We start from the raw sequence: 27,383 nt of genomic DNA, 5'->3' as shown, positions 1-27,383 counted from the left end.
GATGTTGTCCACCGTTTTTCATATTAATGAATGTAATTAATCAGTCTGAAAGTAATTATTATTAATCGGCTCGCTGAATCAGTTCTCGGGCGGACGAAGAAGGACCACCTAACCTCACTTTAGCGCTGGCCATAAATTGCGTCTACTCAATAAGCCATTATTCTCCCGGTTATAATTGCAGAATTGTGCCTCATTAATAGATGGTTTGTTTTCTCTTTCAGCCGTGACGGTCCGCTACCTCACCAAGAGATACATAGGAGAGTACTGCTCGACTGGCGGTAAGTCGTAATATTTTAAATAATATATTTTTTGTGTTGAATATTGGAAACATTAACTTTGTGGATCATATTCATATATTATTTCTAGAAACAAAAATACTTTGTGTTTTGATCCACTCACATTTTCACTAACCAACTAGTTTCGGCAACAACCTGTTGCCCTCTTCAGGGTTTACTTTATGACTAAACCGTTTAGTAATAAATTAAACAATGAAGAGGGCAACAGGTTGTTGCCGAAACTAGTTGGTTAATAAAAATGTGAGTGGATCAAAACACAAAGTATTTTTATTTTTCAGTCTTGTTAACCTTTACCCCATGTCCCAAAATGAGTGATGGAAATAACTTATCTGGAATATTATATACTTTATGATTTATGTATGTTACATGTTTAAATAAATAATTAATTAATTATATCGAATACAGTGGGGTTAATTAATTAGTAAATGAAATATCTCAAATCTGACGTCTCACGAGATTACGTAATAGATCATTGAATGTAACGAGAGCTTAACGTATTACGTATTGTCGTTATAAATGCTACTCATTTATTAATGAGTCACGAATTATCCGGGGCTTACCCAACTTGTACCGTGAGCAAATACACATCGTACTTTTTCAGAATATTGAATTTTTTAATCCATATTTCATTCAACATATTCGATATTACCGCTTAACAAAACCTGACGATGAATTAGATTTTACTCCGCCTCCGTAGTGTAATGGTCAGCACGTTCGGCTACCGTTCTGGAGGTCCCGGGTTCGATTCCCAGGGCGGGTCAAATGTATATAAGTGATTTTTTTCACTGAAATATTAATTCAATATTCCCCTGGACTGGTACCTAATGCGAAGGGCTGATTACCTTTCCTTCGTGTGTAAAAACGATCAAGATAACACAGCGATTATAAGACGCAGTGCCCTATGCACCATTGGGGTGTGGATAAGGATTTTATTATTATATTATTCATGGAAATTAATACTTTTTTTTTTAATAAAATTAAAAAATTTAATTCATACACCATATCTTAATTTTGTATCCAACCCATAAAATGGAATAATATTTACAACATATTTAGATTGTCTAAATACTTGTTCGCAAATCTGGATTACATTTTTTCTGACTTTCTCTGGGGAGTGTGTTCTTTAAAAAAAAATCTTTCAATGAATGTATTATGAAGATAAAAAATATGTTAAAATAATTTAATAAAAAAAAACACCGATTCGAAATCTTTTTCAATTATGACAAAATTACACACAAATATCCACAGATGTCATTGCTATACAAATTACATCATACTAACTGACAGACGGACTTCGACGTTCATTAACGTCGATACTCCCGGACAGGTTAAAATAAAAATAAAAGGTGATTTTTGGTGTATTTTTTAAATGAAAGTGCATTTTTTACATGAAGAGGTAATTCATTCCAGAGCCTAGCAATTTGGATAGAAGAGGAATAAATGAAGAATTATGTTATTTCTAAGTATGGAAAGAAAATATCAATAACATAATTAAATCGTTCGCTTGTTATGTTAGTTAATTCTTATCATAACTGTGTATCAAACATCAGCTTAATGTTGTGAAATTTCTCATTTAATTTCCAATTTGACCCCTACTTACAAGTCGCTTGTAGCGCAAGTTACGTAAATCATAGATTAGTAATCTTTCTGTATTGTTACTGTTCACAATTAGCGGCGCAAGTCTTTCCTGGGCGTTTGCATTTTCCACTCATTTCTCACTGACCTTATTATAAAAATCATCTTTATTGCTGCTGCGAATATTATAGGAAATTTCTCCATTCATTCTCCGTGTGCTGGACCGCGGGCGCTGGTTTAACAACGCTGATAATAAAGCGCCATTATCTCACTAACTGGCATTGTTTTCACGTATTCACAATTGCCTTTAAAAGCAAATATTAATATAGTTTTGGGTTGTTAATATGGGTTGTCCTCACCCCTATATCCGAAATTTGTCAAATTTAAATCTAACTCATACCTCTTTGAAAACTATGATTATTATGCCATAAAGTTGTACAACCTGCTTCCGTTATCTATAAATTTATTTGAAAAGGAAACTTTAGTGAAGTGGGCATATCACTCACTCCTTTCAAGAACGTCATAAATCAAAAAACTTGATTTTAGTTTAAAAATATAATACAATGTATTAAAAATAAATATCAAGCCACTTATTGAACTTTTAACTGTGCAACAGATCTTTTTAGGTAAAACCTGAAGATTTTTTCTCCATTTGAAAATATTTAGGAAATTTAAAAAAAAAATTAACAATACCTTTTCATCAAATGCTCTAACAATACTTTCTGCCCTGTAGCGGGTAAATATTAAGTTAAAAATATGATACTTTTGCTGGGATATAGTACATTTTCTGGGCATAACGAAAACATGCACAACTGAAAATTGACAATTTTTGATTTATGACGTTCTTGAAAGGAGTGAGCGATATCTGAAATAGATTTCACCATTCAGCTATGACGTATATGATTGTATAAATAATTTTCTTGTTTTATTATTTTGTAAATTAATTTTGTAAAATGTGCCCTTAATACATGAAAACTAAGATAAGGTTCATTTTTTTATTTGTAATTATGTTTTTCATCAATGAAATAAATAAATAAAATTAAAATAAAAAAAATCATAAAAACCACAAAACCATTGATTTGAAAACCCAAATCAAACCTTATTATGACGAGACTTCCAATTATAATATAACACATATCGCTCACTCCTTTCAACAACGTCATAAATCAAAAAACTTGATTTTACAGGAGAACGTTTTTAAAGTTTAAGAATATAATACAATGTATTAAAAATAAATATCAAGCCACTTATTGAACTTTTTACTGTGCAACAGATCTTTTTTGGTAAAACCTGAAGGTTTTTTCTCCATTTGAAAAATATTTAAACAGTACCTTTACTTCAAAATGCAAAAACAACACTTTTTGCCCTGTAGCGGGTAAATATCGTGTTAAAAATATGTCGCTTTTGCTGGGATATAGTACATTTTATGGGCATTACGAAAACATGCACAGCTGAAAATTGACGATTTTTGATTTATGACGTTCTTGAAAGGAGTGAACGATACCTGAAATAGATTTCACCATTCAGCTATGTCGTATTTGATTGTACAAATAATTTTCTCATATTATAATTTTATAAATGAATTTTATAAAATGTACCCTTGGTACAAGGAAACTAAGATACGGTACATTTTTGTTATTTGCAGTTATGTTTTTCATCAATGAAATAAATAAATAACATAAAAATAAAAAATCATAAAAACCTCAAAGCTATTGATTTGAAAACCCAAATCAAACCTTATTATGACGAGACTTCCAATTATAATATAACATATATCTCTACCTATCTGTACAATAGTTTATGAATTATGTGTTTCATTTTTCTATTGGTCACTTAACGTATGGAGAGACCTTTTTCATTCATATTGATGCTTGATTATATTGATGTTATTTTTGTGATTATAGTGTGATAATTAATATCCTTTTCTTTACCAACCCTTTGTTTATTCCTGACTTATATATATTCCATTAAAATAATATAATAAAATAATAAAACCCTTATCTGCACCCCAATGGTGCATAGGGCACTGCGTCATATAAACGCAGTGTTATCTTGATCGTTTACACATGAAGGAAAGGTGATCAGCCCTCCGCTTCAGGTACCAGTAAGATAATATTAAATAAATATTAATCTAAAAAGTCACTTTTATTTATTTTGACCCTCTTAGGAATCGAACCCGGTGCGGCAAAACGTGCCGACCACTACACTACGCAGGCGGATTAACGATGGTAGAATTATTTACGTACTCATATTTGAATGTGTTTCAACAACTCATAACGTTTGAGGTCTTCCGGTTAACCCTAGACCTTAACCCCTTCACGCACGAAACGGTAAAAGCCGTCATCCGACTGTCAGGAGTGAAGAAAGTATTCACAAAGTACGTAAATAAATATTATATGTGCAACTTCTTATCCCCAGCGGCAAATTAACTCAATCGACTCGTCTAACGGCTTATAATTTTACTTCGTTTCAGCATTAACGATCATAATAGAACTACTTCTATGCGATGCAGTTCCCTATGCACCATTATGTGCGAATATGGGTTGACGAAGTTACATGACATACTACATGCATATGTAAAATTAAAAATGATCTTAAATTTATTTGAACTCATATACATATGTACATATATACAATATATGTATCATTTAATTTACACGTCGCTTCATGTGTGAGTTTGTGGCATTATCTATGCTTGATTTGAGTAAGCTTTTTATTTAGCAGAGGCTCTTGTACTTTTTAAATGTATGCAAGACCCTTCCCGAATTATTTTACATACTGGAAGACGCCTGAATACATACATTTTTTTAGTCAGTTACGTTATCTTAGTCAAAATATTTTGTGTTTGTCCAAATCCTTGTTCGCAAATCGGGGTTTCTCTACTTAGGAGTTATTTTTTACATTTTAAAAATCTCAACATAGATGAAGAAGAATATGAAATTCTTGGTGTTTAGACAGATAGCAAGGCCTGTAAATACCTAGACTTTCATATGCATAACAATATTAATATTATTTATAATATCGGACACAGGATTATTCACCCTACAGGCAAGATGTCAATTTTAAAGGTGTCTCAACTTACCGGTATCTGGAAGGACCTAAGACCAGTGCTCATATACAGGTTCAAGAATTAATGCAATATAGATGTTCAATAATGGCAGAGTGGTGAACGTTACACAAGTGCACAAAGTGATCGTTTAAGCCAGCCAAATGCCAGGACGTAAGCCTTGGGATGCTCAAACTTCCATCTTCTTTCATTAAAAACTGAAAAAATTATACCTATTTCAATTTTTAAACCTCTAAATTTTTAGACCTTGAAAAATGTTCTTTTTGTAGTCCTTTTTGGCTTAGTTTGAGCTAAAAGTAACCTCGAAATTTAGTACCTTTATTTGTTTTACAAGTGGAATTCGCTCATATACTATATTTTTATATTTCAGCCATTGAATATAAAAGCATTCACCAATTGTCTCGGGCTGTGGCCCCGTAGTTAGTGTCGTGGACTCAGAGTTTCTCGGTTCAAACCCCTCTACCGCAATTTGATACCTATTTCTATTAGTGAGCCGCTTAGGCTCACAGAAATAGTATGAAATTGAAATATTTGTGTAAATAATTAAATCACAAATATTTCTCTTTTTTTTAATAAAAAAAATATATTGTGCTGGGATTTTCCATCTTCTTTCATAAAGGAAAAATGATACATGTTTCATATCAAGTTGAGATACCTTTAAAATTTCCATATTCTTCTTCATCTATGTTGAAAAGTCAAAAATATAGACTTTGATTGTGTGAATTTATTCGTTATGCAATTACTATAAATGATAAAAATAGCAATAACGATGCGCCAATCTTTAATAACATGTAACATAATAGAACTGGTAGAAATGGTTGGTTTTATTATTTCCAAATAACATAACAAAAGCATTTGTGCCTGAAGCATAAGTCCGAACTGTTCGACCAACACAATAAACAAATGAATAATGCCTCGCTTGCATTTCACAGCAATAATAAGTATAATAACAATAATAATACGCGAATTCATAATTCCAATCTGAATTGAATTATGGGCTGGCTAACAATAGGAAATTAACGAACGAGATGTATTTTCATACTTAAGATAACACTGATTTCTTCAGGATTTCTGAGATGAAGCTAAATACGAATATAGGTATGTGTGTGGTGTGTGTCAAATCTAAATATTCTCTTTTGGGTGAAAGTGGGCTATATTGACGCTTATCACCTTTTTTCTAATAATCAAAGCGCATATTTTCCTAAACCCGTCTAATTCAAACTGTGCATACATAATTCTTTATTAAATTATTTATTTATTTACTTTTTTTCAAAAATATTAGTATAGGGTTTTTTTAATAGATTTATATTATCCACTGACACTTCGTGATGGAATTGCATTTTTAATTTATTATTAGATTAAAACCAATGTTTTTAGCTTTTCCACTTTTTTTATTTTTACCAGTCTGATGATGTCGGTAACGACGAAACCCGGTCGCTGGTCAAATAAAAAAAGGGGAAAAGCTAAAAATATTGGTTTTAATCTAATAATAAATTAGTATAGGGTGTCCGGTGGCAGAATTCGAATTTAAAATTTTAATAGTAAATAAACTGCAAAGGATAAAAATTTATAATTCGTATTTGAAGCACTTACTTTGTGATTTTCCATTTTATAATTTAATTGTAACTTTGTTTTAAAATCACTATAAATATTTTATTACGACTTAATTACTATGTCTACCGGTTTCGAAGCTAACCGCTTCTTTATCAAGACTGATTTCTTGATAAAGAAGCGGTTAGCTTTGAAGCCGGTAGAAATTATAATTAAGTTATGATAAAATATTTATAGTGATTATAAAACAAAGTTACATTTTCATGATAAAAAATTATTTCAATAACTATTTTAAAGAAGAGAAATGCGAATTTTATTTCTTAAAAATTATTTCGTCTAAATGTAAACTGTCACGTCGGACACACTCTTGGAATCTGACCTCAGTATTCCATGTCACTTGCTAGTGAAGTGATGTCTGAATGCCATTCACTTCACTATCGATATTTTTTTTAGTGCAGAGATGGTCGCGGGGTCGGTTTTATACGAGTATATAACCGATCATAGAGATTTTTTCTACCAGTTTCTTCGTCAGGATAATCACTGCACCAGCATGCAAACAATACTACACGTCACCTCTTCTAACACTTATTCTCACCCAATGGTGCATAGGGTACTGCTTCATATTGACACAGTGTTATCTTGATCCTAAAATACACTAAGGAAAGGTGATTATTAAACTCAAAAGTAATCAAACGTTTTATTTTTAATATTAAAATGTTTCATTTAACTCTGAGAACGTCGAATGTACGTGATATCTATGCAAATATTTTTTTTTCAATTTTTAAGTTTTACTCAGTAAATACAGCTAATAATACCACTAATACCACTTATAAATAACTAAATAGTGGTATTCACTAAGTAAAACTTTAATTAAAAATGGATATATTTTACCACAAAGTGACTGCCGAATCAATTAATGAAATAAATGGAAGAAATTAATCACTTAATGTGTGATAATATTTTGTATACGAGTATTATAACAGGATTGCGTTTATTTACTAATTTTATTTTTATAAAAAAAAATCGTTCACATGTTTACGAAACAGACTTATTCATTTCTTGAATGTTTTTTGCAAATATGTACTTTTGGCTCATTTTATAAACTTTATAAAATTAAATAACTTTGTTTTAACATTAAAATATTGAAAATTACATTACCGAAAACTCCATAATAATTAATTGCATTCATTAATTTATGTAATTAATTATGAATATTTTAATGTTTAATGTTTTAGAATTTAATTAACCCTGGTGATGACAAGGTTCTTGTCGAAACTGGTAGGTTAAAGTGTAATTATAATAAAAAAGGGGTTAAAACAAAGTAATTTAATTTTATAAGACTTATTCATGTTGTATATCATATTGCATCCTGTTGGAGGACCGTATGTCTGTATGTTATGGTATACAGAACTATCTTCACTTCGACTTGCTAACCAGTTTAGTAGTGGAAGGCACAGAGCTACAGGAACATGGGTTTCGTAGGAGATAATAGGTAAACATTCTACATTAGCGAGATTAAGTCTCCACACCTAACATAATATGTATTGAGGTAAACTGTGGTAAGCCTTGTTGTTAAACTAAGACAGTTTCTCTCTAATCATTTCCTATATATGTACTTATGATATTTTATAGCTTAATGATTAGTATACTTGTTGCAATTATACCACATTAGTTTAAAGCTCCAGTGAGACAAAAGTAGTATCTTTTTTTTGTATATTTAATGTATTGTTAAATTTGTGATATTGTAAAATAACACTCTCCTTATCATTCATCGTTCACTTTGTGTAAAACCATTTTATCACTTTACCGGTAGCCATGAAGTAGTATTTTTAAGTGGTTTTACACAAAGTGAACGATGAATGATAAAGAGAGTGTTATATTAGCATACCACGAAGTTAACAATTCTTTTAATATAAAAAATATAACTAGAATTGATTTTTCATTATTATACTTATTTAAAATTATTTGTTGCTGTACGGATGTGAGTCGTGGCACCTCACCAAAGCTCAAAGCAAGAAACTAGCAAGTTTTGAAAATAGGTGCCTGAGGCGAATACTGGGTATAAAGTGGTATGACTTCGTCAGGAATGATGATGTGAGGAGAAGAACTCAACAGCCCCTCATACTGGAAGTCCTGAAGAGTAGAAGGTGGACATGGTTGTGACATGTCCTTAGAATGCCACCTGAGAGCATCAACCCCTCATGTCTCTTCTTCCAACCCCGAGAATTCTGGCGCCTCGGAAGGCCGCTGACGACCATTCACCGACTATACTCAGCGGAACTTCGAGACGCCAGACTGACCTGGGAGGAAGCCAAGGAGATGGCGCGTGACAGAGTGACTTGGAGACGTCTCGTGTTGGCCATATGCTCCACCTAGGGAGCAAACATGGAAAAAGAAGAAGAAGAAGAAGAAGAAGAAGAATATTACCTACTTTGCCTTCACGCAATTGATCAATACAACAATCCATCAATACGATGCAGTGCTCTATGTACCATTAGGTGAGGGTTGTGCTAGATTCTAATAGGTTAGATTTTTCTCGTAATTTTTCCATACGATTTTACCCCTCTATAATGAGCTTTAAGCATTCTTCTATTTCCATAACATCTTATTCCGGATGTTTTAATTTTTTAACGATGACTTAGGAAAAAGTCAACATTATTTTTTTTTAATTACCTAATGTAGTGACTCTGAAATATTAGCTACGGCTCATGCAACATCGCTTATCATGGCCTTTCAAAGATTTTTATAAGGTTTATATTTATAGCCCCAATAAATGACCAAATGCCACCTTTTTTTAAAACTCTGGCCCGGCTTATTCCCCTCCCTACAGATATCCATCTCATCCTGGCGAGCAGGAACCCAATTTTGTACGGACTTTTAGTTGTTTTTTTGAAATTGAATGGAATAAATTTACAGTTTAATAATAAGTCTATAATATTTTATAATTAAGTAACAATATTCAATTAACTTGACATTGGCAAAAGTAATGTATTTCATACGCAACGTCATTCTATCTTTTGAAAAATATATATTTAAAGCCTATACCAACTCGTGAGTGGATTTACTCCTTATGTTTAAAGTTACTATAATATCTTGTTATTCATGAGTGAAAATACTAGGCAAAAATACTCGCTATCTCTCTAAAGGCATGAATTTATAGAGTTCAATTATTCGAAGTTAGCAATGAAGTTACTTGGGTAAATTGTTTTAGTTCTTTGATTTGACTTGTGAGTTTTTAAAGGATATGAGTGAGTTCAGAGGACAATACAGCAGAAAGGCACTGAAATGATATAGAATCTGACCGTTCACATATCGCTCACTCCTTTCAAGAACGTCATAAATCAAAAATCGTCAATTTTCCAATTTTCAGTTGTGCATGTTTTCGGAATGCCCAGAAAATGTACTACATCCCAGCAAAAGTGGCATATTTTTAACTTAATATTTACCCGCTACAGGGCAGAAAGTGTTGTTTTTGCATTTTGAAGAAAAGGTATTGTTTAATTATTTTTTTAAATATACTTAATATTTTTCAAATGGAGAAAAAACCTTCAGGTTTTACCTGAAAAGATCTGTTGCACAGTAAAAATTTCAATAAGTGGCTTGATATTAATTTTTAATACATTGTATTATATTTTTAAACTTTAAAAACGTTCTCCTGAAAAATCAAGTTTTTTGATGTATGACGTTCTTGAAAGAAGTGAGCGATATCTACTAATACTATCGTTGTTTTTTATAGTTAGATTACAATTATGTACTTATAAATAATGCAAATTGATTTCAGGCTGTGAGCCGTCTAGTAAACAGAATAATTGCAACTTTACTTGTGTATTTATTTAATCGTAATTGATCCTATGAAGATTACGGATTATTAATTCAAGTTCAAGGTCAACAACACTGAATCGATAATATATTCAGTAAAAAATATTTGATTGATATCTGAGTTTAATATAATGTATGTATATCATTTTTTATCTTAAATTAGGCAGTGCATTTTAAAAGACATGTCATATCTGTCCATTCAATCAATGCTTCTCATGCGTTATCATAAAGGTATCTATTTTAATAATACAGTTTATCTGTAATTTTAGACTCTTGAATAAAAAATTAATTTGATAATTATTTAATCGCAAATCAAATATGTATGAATTGATAAATAAATTATTATTTGATTAGAGCAAATATTACAGAAACCCGTTATTTAAGGTAGCTATCTCACTGTGATATAAATCATATTTAAGGAGGATAGAAACAAACAGCCGGAATAATCGGTGGTTATGTATGAGAAGGTGCTTGAATGTGGAAGAGGCGAAAAATTAACAGGATAGTGTGGCGTTCTATTCTCTCTGTCTACCGCCGTGGAGAAGGGGCATGATGATTAGTTGGTTAGTAAGTTTTTTTTTAATAATCCAGGGTCAGATCTTGCATACATCCACAATACAACATAGATGGCTCTTGTGAACTCATATGTACAGCGTCATGAAATAAATAATACGTACACATAGTTGTTTGTAGGTACCAAAATCTTTGGCGCTCTATTGCCGACTATCTGGATTCTAGATCCTAGGTGACTGGAAGTCTGTAGTAAATAGTGTTGTGAAGTTTACAGCAACAACCAGCCGACAGACAATGGCGGTAGCTTACCCTCTTCCTTGTATACTGGATTATAAACTAGCCGAACCAGATTACGAACATACCATCTCAAAATTATGATAACAGAGAATAAGGCTCTACGTACCTACTGAACAGTCAAAACCTATGCATACCCATGGACTTACATAAACCCCATACATATCGCTCACTCCTTTCAACAACGTCATATATCAAAAAACTTGATTTTTCAGGAGATGGTTTTTAAAGTTTAAAAATATAATAAAATGTATCGAAAATAAATATCAAGCCTTTATATAACTTTTTGCTGTGCAACAGATCTCTTTAGGTAAAACGTAAATGTTTTTTCTCCATTTGAAAAATATTTAAAAATAAAATTAAACAATACTTTTTCTTCAAAATGCAATAACAATACTTTCTGCCCTGTAGCGGGTAAAAAAATATGCCGCTTTTGCTGGGATATAGTCATTTTCTGGGCGTTCCAAAACACAACTAAAAATTTACGATTTTTGATATATGACGTTGTAGAAAGGAGTGCGCGATATGTTTATATAATATGTGTATACATATGCAGGGTTTTTTTTTCGTTTTTTGCGGTGGAACGGCGTTCCGGCACCTTTTATCACGGATTTTTTTTAATTTTCAAAATCAATTAGACGAAACAATGTTTGTGCTTACGTAATTACAATCTATCTTTATATAATTCGTCAAAATTATGATATATGGTATTGTAATGAATATTTAAATGATATTTAATTTTTTTGTGAGTTCCAGAGAGCACCTTGCGAAGATTGGTGTTTTTGACTCCCCCATTTGCGAATGTCGTTTAGAAGAAGAAGACCTTAACAATATATTATTTGTTTGCCCCAATAAATTACCAATTACCAACATGTTTCAAAGCTCTAGCCCCGCTCATTCCCCTCCCTTCAAATATCCAACTCATCCTAAGGAGCAGGAACCCAATTAAATACAAGATTTTAGTTGTTTTTTTTTTAATTGAACAGAATCAATTTTTACTTTAATAATAAGGATATCAAAATTTATAATTTAATAATATTATTTAATTAACTTGACATTGGCAAAAGCAGTATATTTTTACTTTAACAATAAGGATATCAAAATTTATAATTTAATTATATTATTTAATTAACTTGACATTGGCAAAAGCAGTATATTTTTACCTTAACAATAAGGATATCAAAATTTATAATTTAATAATATTATTTAATTAACTTGACATTGGCAAAAGCAGTATATTTTACTTTAATAATAAGCATATCAAAATTTATAATTTAATAATATTATTTAATTAACTTGACATTGGCAAAAGCAGTATATTCTGTATGCAACGCCATTATTTATAAAAAAAAAGTTTCAGTTTTTTTTAGATTTCTAAAATATTCAAAGCTATACATTATTTGGCCTTTGTGTAGTTAAAACTAGCCGTGAAAATAAATATAACTCAATCGGTAAAAAAATGAATGTTTTCGATTACAAATTTAGTAAAATTATATTAGATGTTTAATATCAAGTTGAGATGCCTGTAATACATATATAATTTTAGATTTCAGATTTAACTTGTCGGTTTACATAGGATATGAGTTTTCTCATGTAACATCTTATCTAAAACTAGTTAAAGTCATGAGTTAAACTTTTTAGCAACCTCGCCGATGTTTGAGCTAAAGCCGGTGCAATGTCGTGATGGTGGTTTTTCCGTTGTGCGCGCGGCGTTCTTCTGTTTCTATTGTAGATGGCGGGAAACGGAACGAAGCGAAAAAATCGACCGCGGAAGACAATGGGCGGCCGCGGTGCGCGGCGGTAGCGTCTGGCGATGGCTTCCTGCTACGCGGTGAAATGGTAACAGTTCTGATACATGGACCAAGGAACTATGAGGAAAGAGACTCTCAATCGGTGGGACGGGACCTTAGCATCATTACATCCACAATATTTTTAGTTTGTCCAAATCTTTGTTCACGAATCTGGTTTTGTCCACTTAGGAGTTATGTTTTGTTATATTGATATCTCAATATGGATGACGAAGAATTCTTTATGTCTGAAATTAATATTAGTATTAATTTTATTTTTATTTATTTTTATTTGGTGTTAAATTTTGAAATAAAAATTATAATATCATTTGAATTTAGCAATTTGATAACAAAACGAAAAATTTTAAAGTGGATAAACCCTGAATTAATCGTATCATATATAAGTATAAGTTTCATAAATGTGAGTAGTATGGTTGTCAATCATGGTTAGAATGGTGAATGTTACACGTGTATAAAGTAATCACTTGAACTTACCTATGTCGTAAGTCCTATAAATACCCATACTACCATTTTTTTCTTCATCTATGTTGAGATGTCAAAATGTAAAAATAAATTCAAGTGGAAAAATCCAGATTTGTGAACGAGGATTGATTAAGACACACTTAAAATAATGAAAACGAACATTTTTTTTAAAACCCTTATCCGCACCCCAATGGTGCATAGGGCACTGTGTCGTATAAACGCAGTGTTATCTTGATCGTTTTTACACATGAAGGAAAGGTGATCAGCCGTCCGCATCAGGTACCAATCCATGGTAATATTGAATAAATATTACAGTGTAAAAATCACTGATATTTATTTTACCACTCTTGGGAATCGAACCCGGGACCTCCAGAACGGTAGCCGAGCGTGCTGACCATTACACTACGGAGGCGGACTATAAATAATATTGTCCTTTTAAAAACTGGTAGATTTTTATTTTAAACATTTTTTGCTTTTATGTTTGATTTATTTTTAAGTGTCTTTCTTTCCTCTTCGAAATATATTTGAGAACCACTTTCTTCGGCCTTTATAACGTCGCTAGCCGATGGGACGTGATGCTGAATTTATATTTTATAGTAAAATTATAGGTATTGTAACATCTTTGTGCTTATTTAATAAATAATTTATTGTCCCCCCGTTCGTCCTATGCATGCAATAAACTATTACCGGAAGGCATTACAGGAAGTAATATTATAAAATTATGTACATCTAAGGTCTAAGGTTACGTTCACAATAGAGACTACATAGTGGAAACTATAAAAATCGTCTGTAGTCTAGAAATCTGTTATCACGAGCAATATCTGTTACCACAATTTTGAAAATTTAGTTTATAAGTATTAAATAATTTATTTTGTATTTTAAACGCATTTTAACTTGTGGTATGGTATTATAATACTCTCCTTATCATTCATTGCTCATATTGTGGTATTACATAAAGTGAACCATGAATGATAAGGAGAGTGTTATAAAAAAAGTAAGTTACCATCACGTCATGTATCATTACCGTCAGTTTTAGTAATAATATATTTTTAAGCCAAAAGGACTCGATGTTTCGTAAACAAAAAACGCAAAAACTGAGGCCTTTCTAGTACATTAAAAACGTTTTAAAAATGATTCCCAATACACAAAATTACGCTTTTAAAAAAATATTAACCAAATAGATGACTAACTAAAAAAACTAACCTCATACATTCACATCGATTATTTCGACTTCTGACCTGACCACTTTCAAGAATTTGAAACACTTGATCATGCCAAGTATAATTCTTCGATCTTCTTCTGCTTCTATTATCAACCACGTTCGCCACATAAATTAAGTTGTGCTAATGTTATACTTTTCATTCTTCACATATTCGATTCAATTGCCCACACCGCCTAACACCTATTTTTAATTTTGTCGATAATATATATACATATATATATATATATATATATATATATATATATATATATATATATATATATATATATATATATATATATATATATATGTATATATATATATATATATATATATATATATATATATATATATATACATATATATATATATATATACATATATATATATATATATATATATATATTTAGATATATAAAACACGTTCTAGGTACCTACCCATAACCTCGATCATGATATAAAATTATTTATTTTGAGCATTCGTATGTATGGCGGCGAATTGCCAATTCAAAGGTTCCATATAATAAATCATGTAATCAGAAATATACACTGGATTGCAGGTAGGTATGTATATCACATATTATTCTACAATATTACAGTATACTGGATATGAAAAGAGATTATTTATTTGTTTCTCTTTGAACATAAACAATTGAAGGCGTGAAGCGAGAATAATGGTACCTACTTTTGCAAGTACTCCATAATGGGAGGATTCCCAAGAACAATGATATTCCTTAGCTATAATTTTATTACTAGCCATACGTTTACGTATAGTATAATTCGTATACCTTCTTGCCTACAATACTTGGTATACAATACTTGGTACAAAATCACTCAATTCATTTTCAATTAATTTTTTTATGAAATCAAAAAACAGCTGTTAAAGTACCCTATCCGACATGAGCGATGTTTAATGCTGCATATCTTGCTATTTTGTTCAACAGATTGAACTAAAAAATCGTTAAAATTAAAATTATCAAACGTTGACCGGTTCACGGCGGTAAAAATGTTTGGGACCCCTGGTCTAATTCACTGAACAATTAATTACTCAACCACTTTTATGTGTTTTTTTCGCAGCTTTCTCTGAATTATGAAGTGAAATATATTCGACCCCTAGCTGCGCTAGGGGTCGAATATATTTCCACGCACAATTTTTTTGTTTATATATATATATATATATATATATATATATATATATATATATATATATATATATATATATATATATATATATATATATATATATATATAATATATATATATATATATATATATATATATATATATATATATATATATATATAAACATATATATATATATATATATATATATATATATATATATATATATATATATATATATATATATATATATATATATATATATATATATATATATATATATATATATATATATATATATATATTGGATTTTGACTTTTTTAGAATATTTGTTAAAAAATGTTTTTTTCATCATTTTTTATCATTTTTTCACTCCTCGCATTTCAATAACTCTTTTCTTTTCAAAATCATATGATTATTTCGAATAAAAACGTATTTTTTCTATACATAAACGGTATTTTAAGCAAAAAATTACCAGGGTTTACCGAAAATTAAGTTGGGATTTATCACATATTGAGCTTTAAGAATGGTTGTTTTCTTCAATTTATTATTTACGTTTTCCTTTAGTATCTGCTATTATGATATGATAATTGTGTCGGGTCATCGCAGAAGTATACCTTTATATTTGATTTTGAGGTCGCTCTTATCTCCACCGCGGACCTGCATACCTTTCGTTGCAGCATCCCGACACATCTTGAAGAACGCCAAAGCCTTGCATCTTAATATTAATCACCTTTCACATCGATTGAATCGTGACCTGGTAGAGAGTCACGTCTTTTAATATCTACAAATATATGAACATCGCATTGTCCTACACCGGGTGGTTCCAATCTAACTTTGTGTTTTAATAACCTTTTTCAAAATTATTTGTTTAATGTAGTTACAAGAGTTTTTTTTAATGTAAGCAATTTTCTAGACATTTCTAGTTTCCAATCTTGAAATTAATTACCCAGTTCTATGCAAAAAATAGACAAAGCTCTTTTGCTTGGAGAGAGACTTACATTTGTTATTTATTTTTTTATGTTTGTGGGTGAATTAATATATTTTTTTATAATTCGTTTTTTATTGCGTTTTTTAATAATATTATATTTCTTTATATAATATTATATTACTTGTAACTTATACTTACTTTATACTTAATAGTGTTACTTCGTACCACTATGTATTTCTTAAAATCCAGACTGACTGATGTAAAATCTATATTCCGCATCATTTTCTGTAAAAGATGCAGATTGCATCATGCTCAAACCAAATACTTGAAAGTGGTTGGGTCAGGAGTGGGAATAATCGGCGTGTATGTACGAGGAGATGCATGAATATGGAAGAGGCGAAGATTGTTTGCAAGGACAGATTAATGTAGCGTTATATTCAATTCAATTCAATTAAATTTTATTCAAACACAAAAAATTAATATGTACATAACAAACATTATTCAAGGCGTATATATTAAAAGTAAGCAAGAAGACTTAAAGGTGTAGAAGAATCCCGCTTTGGAAAACTCCTTCGGACACATGGAACAGATCAATATCCAATGTGATATTGTTCAACATAGCGGTAGCTCTTCCTACAGGCATAACCATCGGCAGGTTGGTCCTGTGTATAGGAATGTGAAACAATCTATGTCGACGCTGTCTTAGGTAACTATCGGGAAATTCCGTCGGGTAGAGCCAAGAATAATAGCCGTACTCTCTCATGTAGAGAGTTATTATTATTATTCTCTCTACCTACCCCTGTGGGAAGAGGTGTGATAGTTATTTAGTTTTTTTTTGTTGAAAATATTCCAGGCTTAAATTGTTAAACTTATTCCTTATCGTCCTGTATTTATTTTCCAACAACAGGTGGTCGGAATCTTCATAGGACTCGGTGATATCTTTTTGTTGCAACTCTTATACCTTCCATCGGAGATGTTAGGCGGCGATAAGGAAGAAAGTGAGTAGATGGTACACAGATACAAAATGCGGTAACCGATAACGCATCTCTACTTAGTACAATCTAAATACGAGGTGGTATCTACCTTCTTTTACCGACAATATTAATGACCTTAGCAGTTATCCCAATCGCAACGTGCTAAGTCACGTAGACCGGATATAAAAAGTCTCTCATTTTGGTAATGAGTGTTTTTGCCTAGAATTTTCACTCATGAATTACATGAAATTATAGTAACTTTAAACATAAAGAGTAAATCCACTCACAAGTAGGCATAGGCTATGAAACTTATAAAGTTGAAGCTTGAGTAGGGACATGATAAACGGTGTTGCATAAGCCGTAGCTAGATTTCAGAGTCACTTGGACGTTAGGTAATTCAAAAAAAAAATTTTAAAAATAATGTGAAAAATCTGCATATATATATACCATACGTATTTGTGATATCAAAAAGTGCTTTGAGGCCCAGTACTCGTTAAGTCGCTACTTAATTTTCTCTAAATCTAGGTAACATTTTAAGTATAAAATAAAATATGTTATTTTTTCCACATAAAATTTATTTGACCAGCAACCGGATTTTGTCGTAACCGCAATCATCAAACTGGTTCAGTCATATAAAATTCATGTGGAAAAAATTACATAGTTGTTATTTTATTCTATTAAATGCGATTCCACCAAGAATATCAGTACAAAACTGAAAATATTTTATGTAATTGATTTTCTCTTAAAACACCGTTTTTGCATTGAAAAAATAAGTGGTTATTCAAAATAATTATATGGTTTCAAGGAGATAAAAAAATCTAAATTGTGTATTCTAAAAAAACAACAACAAAAAAACAAAAAACATTCTTTTAAAAAAATGGAGCGTGATCAGATGTGTGACCTCTCCGGTAGTCTCTAGTGGAATGAATTCTGTGTAAGAAGTATTGTAGCGAATATCCTCAACTCCTAAACGTTATATTCTACACAGCTGGCAAGTATTTTTTAATTTTCCAAAGTTGATATCTATGCCAGTAAAGAAGATAACATAAATTCCATGATAAACAGTTAAGTATACGAGTATATTACATAGAACGTGCAATATTTACATGTATAAATGTAATAAGTTATGTATAGGATGTTCATATTCATGAGAGGCACGATGAGTGTTTTCTTCAGTGATGGATTAAAGCTTTCATCCTGTATGAAGCATCGGAAATAACATATTATGTGATTTGTCTGCCAACGTAGAGAATATCATATAAGCTGTAAAACCAACCTGCGTACCTACTGTAATTCTGACTACAGGATGTTTCGTTTTTGGTTTTATCTCTTTAGATTATCAGAAACACGAGTTAAGAAATATTGAAAAAAAAGTCTTTGTATTTACACATTTAAAATTTTGACCTGACAAGCGTATTTTTTTATAACTGTTTGTACCTAGGATAGTTTCACTTAAATAGCTTTTTCGACCGCAATGGCAGCGCCATCTGTTTAATGTAACAGCAACACACGTAATACTAAACATTGTTTATGGTAGACAGCGTGGTTCTTGGAGGATGATATCATTTAGAATTTTAAATATTTTAGATAGCATTTTTGTATCGTAGGTTTTTATTATTTACATAGTTTTCAAGCATTGTGAAATTAAACAAATTAGAAATGTGTGCTATCTATTTCATTTTATTGTCAAAATGCATTGTGATAAGTTATAATACACTGGATTAAAAAATGGGGGAAAAAATCATTGCATCTTTTAAATTGACATTGTTCAAATTTACTTTAAATACGATTTTCAAGCAAAAATATTTTTTCAAGCTATCAAATAGAAAAATCACAAAATTGGTGACTTAAATATTCTATTTCATTCGACTTATTTTGTATGTACAGAAAATATTTTAATTAAATATTATGTAAGATCATAAATAGGCATTTATATTATACAAATATGCCTTCATAATAAATATATATGCTTGGCGTTAATAATACTATGGAATAATTCAATGTTTATTATTGGTTATTTTACCGCTTTTAGGCTAGGGGATTTTTTAAATAATATTTATTTTGGATAATAAAAGCATCGATAACTTTGTGGTATGGTAATAAAACACTCTCCTTATCATCCATTGTTTACTTTGTGTAGTACCACTTTTTTAAACACTTATTTGTGACTACCGGTTTCGGAAATTCATTACATTGTCGTCTTTCTCTCTTTGAGAAATTTTATATTTATGCAAATGTCAAATCGTAATTATTTAATTTTAATTTTAACAATTTTAATGTTATAATTTTATTTTGATTTTAATGACCTGATGATGGAATTATCTTCCGAAACCGGTAGTCATAAATAAGTGTTTAAAAAAGTGGTATTACACAAAGTAAACAATGGATGGTAAGGAGAGTGTATTAATATTTATTGGTTGCCTAAGAAAATTCTCCTTCCCTATTTTGTAGATATATATATATATATATATATATATATATATATATATATATATATATATATATATATATATATATATATATATATATATATATATATATATATATATATATATATATATATATATATATATATATATATATATATATCTTAAAAATGATAGTGAATGTGTATAGTAAATAGTAAATGAATAACGTTGATCCCTTAAAGCAATCACAATACAATACAATAAATACAATGGTTTCAATATTTTATTTCACTCAAGTTTTTTTTGTCTTATTCGTCTTGTCATGTTTTTAAAATTAGATACCACTAAATTTGATACATCATGAATATTTTTTTATACATCTTTTTTCCCTATCGCTTCATCAATTTTAGTCAATTTTAGTCAAGTACACACCTTCTTTCATACATCGTGTTTTTTTTTTTATTTTTAAAAATTGAATATATCAACACTAAATGAGGCACATCTTGTGAAGACGTCTCATCACATTCACAAATAGGCTAGGGGTTAATTTTGTTTTTATTTTCTTATAAAACTTTTGTAAAAGGATAAAATAATTTTCAAATAGGAAAATTATGTACTATGTAGGTAAAACCGATATATGCAGTAATATTTATAGAATATTTACACATGTACCTAGTGTGTTGCATATTTATGCATACGAATATGCACTTTAGCCGTTTCGCACACAGCGGGATTAGCTGTCATACAAATCATGCGGAGTTGTATACAAATGTAATAAAACCTTTAAAATCAACGGGAACATCGCCAAGTACCGCAATATTCTATATGGAGAAAATATTCTTACATCCGTGTGAGGATCGCTCAAAAGTTAGAACACACATGTATGTATGTATGAATCATTCTTAATCCTGCATTTTATTTTATATTTCAATAAACTTAAACAATTTTTAAAAATCAATTAAATGCCTTTTATACATGTTAATCTCATTAAAAGTTTTAAAAAAACACACACACACACGACATAAATAATACAAAGGAAAAAAAAAACTTATATCTTGTATAAGTATTAATAATAAAAAAATTAGTGAAGTCCATCTCCAAGCACAAGGGCTTAGTCTCTTTTTTGGAAAGGAACATAGTAACTAGTATCAAGATACGTTAAAAGTAGAAATGTCTAGCAAATGAATTAAATTATAGTATTTATTTATACTATATTACATAAATAAAAAACTAAAAAATAATTCACATTTCACACTTAACAAACTTTAGTGAGTATGGTAGGTTATTTTAGTGAAATGTAAAAAGTAACGAAAGCTGGTTGATCTAATTCAACGAATCTCTTTTTTTTGTAATTCATTTTGTTTTTTTTTTAATAAAATAAAATAATTAATACTTAAAACATATCATAAAAGCATGTTTTTTGAAACACAATGAATAAATATCAAAACTAACCATCACGCCGCTCACCCGCAGTGGTAGCCAGATAGAATAGAACGCTCTGTCTTTGTAAGCAGTCTTCGCCTCTTCCACATACTTGTGTCTCCTCGTACGTACCCGCTGATTATTCTGACTCCTGAACACTTTCAAGTATTTAAATTTCTTTTTAATGATAATGCTTGGTTTTTCTTGGTCTTTCTCTGCATCTTTTTCCAACTGCATTCGCCTATTTTTTTACCGTTTTCATTCATTAGGTAAGTACGATTTTTGTCTATGGATTACTAAAATTTATTTTTGTATTTTATAAGAAATACAGGCATAAAAAAAACGTACATTTTGTCTTTTGATTTAACAAAGCCAACAATTGTTCTTGTCACTCTTATAATTTTCTGTCTATTACTTGTAACCGATAGTAAAATATTACAACCAGAAAAAACAAAAAAAGATCAGAATTCATTTGTTCTTTCTTTATCATGATCCATTCCTGTTTCATTGCAAATTTACGTTTCAACAGTTATGCTATGAAAGAAAACGATATTTTGCTGGTAAGTAATATCACTCATACAATGTTGTCTAACAGTAATTCTCTTTTGTTTCCACAGATATGCTGTACCGACATAACATCGCATTCGACAATGTTGCTTCAGAATTAGAAATACTCGACACTTCAAGATGTACGGTAAGTGATCGTGTTATTATTCATCTACATCAATCGATACTTCCAATCAAGCGTTCATCTTTGGAAGGAAATTATCAAGTCCCAAAAAACGACACCTGGTTTAATCTTAACCGGGACTTCGAATACACGCCCAACTCTATAGGTGACTCAATTCTAGCCAATTTTACTATGAAGAAAAATATGTAATGACAAGTATTGTTTATAAAGTAGTGTTTTACTTGGTCCACCGTAAAATATATAATGACAAATATTGTCAATAAAGCAATGTTTAACTTGATCTACTGCAAAATAAATAATGAGAAGTTTTGTTTATAAAGCAATTTTTTAGTCTTCAGTAAAATACGTACTATTTTAATATTGTTTATTTTATGTATCAGATACTGTATTATTCACTCTATGGGTGATATCTCAAAATACATACTGACAAATATTATTTATTAAGCACTGTTTGACTTGGTCTTCAGTTAAATATACAAAATAATGAAAAGTATTGTTTCAAAAAAAATATTAACTTGATTGACAGTAAAATAAATATATTATTAGATTAAAACCAATATTTTTAGCTTTTCCACTTTATTTTTATTTGACCAGCGACCGGGTTTCATCGTTACCGACATCATCAGACTGGTGGGAGGCTATACAAATTGTTATGTTATATATAAAACAAGGCAGGAGTTGATAACCATGTAAAATATATATATCCACAAGTATTGTTTACGAAACAATGTTTAACTTGGTCTAGTGTCAAATAAATGAAACAAATACCGTTTATAAAGCTATGTTTGATTTGATCTTCATTATAATATACATAAAATGACAAGTATTGTTTATAAAGTAATGCTTTACTTGGTCTATAGTAAAATAAAGACACACAAATATTGTTTATAAAGCAATGTTTGACTTGGTCTTCAGTAAAATATATAATACATATTATAAGTATTGTTCCAAAAAAATAATTTATTAAATTAGCAGTAAAATACACAACGACAAGTATTTATGTTTTAATTTTTAAATCAAACACAGATTTTATGAGTCTACTAAGTTGTATTTTATTAAAAAAACACATAAAAATTAATATTGTGACAATCCATTCAATCTTCACCTTCGTTTGAAAATGCCATAACTAGACGAAACAATTGTCACAATATTAACTGTTATGTGTTTTTTAATAAAATATAACTAAGTTGACTCAAAAAATCTGTACTTGATTTAAAAATTAATACATAAATTAAAATGGAGTTCTACAAATTAATCGCCGAATCAATAAATAAACGACTGGTATTGTTTACGAATCATTGTTTCACTTGGTCTAGCGTAAAATACGTAATACAAACATTGTTTTTTATGTTAAAACAATGTTTAACATGATCTAAGCAATGTTTGCTCAATGGCTGATGAGAAAAAAAAAACAAAATTTGGTCTTTCATTTTACCGTATATGAATATTACCCAAAAGTAATATACATTAATTAAAATAAAATTCATATAAATTTTAGCGCAAGATTGAATTAAGGCATCGACAATTTTTTTTATGTCAAGTGTCAATATTATATTTATGTTTTATCTGTAGGAAGAAACACTCCCACAATATCAATTATAATACTTGTCGATTGTATAACGGAATTCCTGATGGAATTAATCTAACATTATTAATTATTTTAATCTCTTGTGTATAATTTTTAATCTGGTGTCCGAATAATAATCTCCTTATTAAGATTTCATGTACAATACCTAACTACTTTTTCGAACGCCACTAAAACATTAATAGTATGTTGGAAATTTGCATAACGATCTATCCACTTTTTCTTTTAGATATGTATGCTAATACAAAATCCACTTGGCCACCGACGTTATATGAATGTCAAACAGAATTTTTGATTATAATCACTGATGAATTGTTTTTAAACACTTTCTATTCATCATAAAACAGTATAAATATAGTTATATCAATAAGATAACATAACGCAGTTTTAAAATGCCATAACAAGGTGAAACAATTGTCAATAAATTAAACACCAAATCTAAACGCTTAGTTATCAAGACATACTTGAAAACGTGGAACTGATAATAAATAATTTAATAAAAACTATATGCATACTGGTTTTCACTTCAAATTACACGTTTTACAAACCAAATTGGATGTTTAACAAACCAAAATGGACTATATTCAGACTCCCATTTCAATAACTCTTTTCTTTTCAAAACCATATTTATATATATTTTTAAAACTCTTTTTTTTTCAAATCATAAACGGGGTTTTAAGCAAAAAATGCAATTACTTTAAATGTACCTGGGTTTAATGAAAATTAAGTTGCGAGCTATTGATATTCTCGCCTCAAACGTAAGGATATGATTTTCTAAAATTGCTAGTACATTTATACAGTTGAAATATATACAGTAACATCTATTTCACTATATTATTTACTGTAAAAAAACAATAAACAAATGGGGATTGTAAGCTATTGAATTTGAGGGTTGATGTTATCCCAAAGGGAATCTGGTTATAACCACAGGACAAAAGTAGTAATATGTACTCGTAATCTAAGATATTTTATCATTATATCTCTGATTCTATTTCCTTTTGCGAGGTCATTCTACCAACATTTCCTTGGCACGTGGATCAGTTTGCACTGTGACCCATAAAGACTCCTATATCTTGTATCACAGTATTACTTACTTGTAGCCCATTGCTATGTACCTTAATAATAGCAGGGCTGATATTCTATACATGTATACGTAAATTTGACGATACTTTTGTTCCTAAGAAAGGAACTTCTTTCTTTCCCCTGTCATTATTTTTAATACCAATAGACAACAAGACAATATTGAAAGCAAAGTAAAAATATATAAGACATATGTAAGACCGATTGCCACATATGGGATGAGACCAGAGCAGATACAGCGAGAACCAAATCTCTTCTAAGAACTTCAGAAATAAGGACATTGAGGTGCATAACTGAAAACACGCTAAGAGACCGAATACGGAACACGGAAATCCGGAAAATGTGTAGTACAGAGGATATAGTCAGATAGGGAAGACTTGAAGACGATTTTGGTATGGCAATGTCAAAATAATGCTATAGACTGGCCCGAATTGATCTTCAAGAGAACCCAGACGAAAAAAGATCACCTGGAAGACCTCCAAAACGATGGCGTGACAGCTAGCAATGCACGTCATAAGAGACTGATAACGGAACAGACACATCCTCAAATCAATAAGAAAGAGGAAGAAAAAGAAGAGATTACCACAACTTACCGAATCAATTAATAATATTATGAAAGTTTTGTTCTTCCGGAAATATCAAAAGTGGAAGGGGGAAAAAACACGTCATTCGCAGAAACTCTGTCGTCATTAGTTTGGTAACTTGGTGCCATCTACCATCGATATATTTTTTTAAAGATATACTGACTCAAAGAAAAGGTCATTCATCGACACAGCCTTACTTTAAGATTGGATATAAATAAATGAATGAGTCGATTTCATATTGTATAATTGGTTCCTTATTTAACACGTGATAATGATAAGTTCTATCACGTTTACGTATTATTCGTTTCTTTCTCTAGCCTTATAATAGCATATCTATGATTTATGCTTTCCTACTTTCTCATAAAACAGTTTAAACAAGTTATTTAATACTAACAATTTATGATATGGCTACTTTCCAAATGAGATGGAAGTCGATAATTGGACCAACCGATTTTTTTTATTATCAATATTACGTAGACTCCTTTCAACTGAAGTAGAGTGGTGAGTTGAAACAATATCTTACATAATATTTATTTATATTTATTTTTTACATTTTTAATGAAGACATTATACGTTGCGAGAGACTTGCATGAAATCGCATTATCTACAATTATTATAATATTAAAAGTAATATGAACAGGTGAAACAAGTTTGGTCCATAAGAAACCGAGAAAATAAGTATCAGAATTCACAAATAAGATTAATTGACTCGGTTTACCTTCAGGAAGTCATTCTTAATCGAATTATTTCAAGTATTGAGATTTATATATTTCCTTTTACCTACAATATCTACATGAGTAAATTATTGTACATGCACTGTTTTCTTATATTCTGCATTGCAAAATTACGCCGAGTGTGTACACCAAGGTAAAATACGATTGATTTTTTTAAACCATTTTTTAATTACCGTTTTTTTTTGTATATGTGGTAAAAACAAACATATGTGTATGTTAATTATCACAACAGAAAAATTACTGTTAACTGTATGTGAAAATTGTGGTATTTGTCGTTAAGGCCCAATATACGTTAAATTGCAATTCAATTTTCACTAAAACTGTCACAATTGACGTAATTATTTTTTTAAAGAGATTTTGGCATTTTGTGTCCTAACTTGGTTATGGTACCAATGTCGTCACTATTTTTATCATGTATGATACCACCTCTCGTGAGAGTTTCTTATGAAGTATTACGGATCTGATGTCGGACAGGTCCTTACCCAGGCTCCTGTTATAACTCATATGCAACTACTAATGTCCTAAACTATTTTTATCATGTATGGTTCTTAGGAATACAGGATGCCGAAAGATATGCGGTAATATTAAAATAAAAACCCATGATGGTCATAATCTTCACAAAGCTACTAAAAGAAGAGAAAGATCCAAATTAATTTAAAAAAGCCATTTACGAAATTTCTCTTTGGTTAAGCTGATATAGCTTCATTAAAAGCTTAATTTGAATAATGACTCGAGTCTTGCCTTTTACCATACATTGTTATGTACTTACTACGCTTTGCACTTATCGACTATTGACTTTATAAGCAGACAGCATTATCAACTTAATTATACATAATTTAACAGCCGAAGAAATATTTAATTTATTTTGATACCACTTTTTAAATCATTAATACTCAATAATCATCGAAATAATATCCTAACGGAACTTAATGGTCATTAATCTTATGAGTACAATAATACATTGGTACATAATTTGAATCTAGGACCCAAGTTCAGTTACTAAATTAACGTTCCATTATTATTTTCCCGTTAAGAAAAGTTTAAAGACCAGCAATTAATAAGAATAAATAAAAACTATGGTCAATTTATACTATATAGTGCTGTGTTCGTGAGAAATCACCTCAAAGGCGCTTTACAATTTTTAGTATTTTAATAATATGTTATTATTTCAAATAAAATTTATTAAAATACGTCGAGTTAATACCTTTTTTTAATTCACGTTAAAATGTTTGGAGACAATTAAAGGCACGTAAAAAATACTGGATT

General features: G+C 30.0%; 1 protein-coding gene across 1 annotated transcript in view; it reads left to right on the top strand.

Moving 5' to 3' along the window:
• The window catches only part of LOC148301512 (ras-related and estrogen-regulated growth inhibitor-like protein), a gene marked incomplete at its 3' end in the record, with an annotated part of 189,714 nt that extends 167,577 nt beyond the window's left edge, over nucleotides 1-22,137 (top strand). Inside the window, exons 3-4 of the mRNA XM_088273125.1 lie at nucleotides 222-278; nucleotides 22,061-22,137. Coding sequence (XP_088129251.1) covers nucleotides 222-278; nucleotides 22,061-22,137 — 134 coding nt within the window. The remainder of the gene's footprint in view (nucleotides 1-221; nucleotides 279-22,060) is intronic.
• Nucleotides 22,138-27,383: the final 5,246 nt, after the last annotated feature.

This window comes from Brachycentrus maculatus, unplaced genomic scaffold (genome assembly GCF_059751285.1).
Source record: "Brachycentrus maculatus isolate JH-2025_06_01 unplaced genomic scaffold, ASM5975128v1 h1tg000553l, whole genome shotgun sequence".
NCBI classification, from domain to species: Eukaryota; Metazoa; Arthropoda; class Insecta; order Trichoptera; family Brachycentridae; genus Brachycentrus; species Brachycentrus maculatus.
This window is presented reverse-complemented; position numbering and strand designations above follow the sequence as displayed.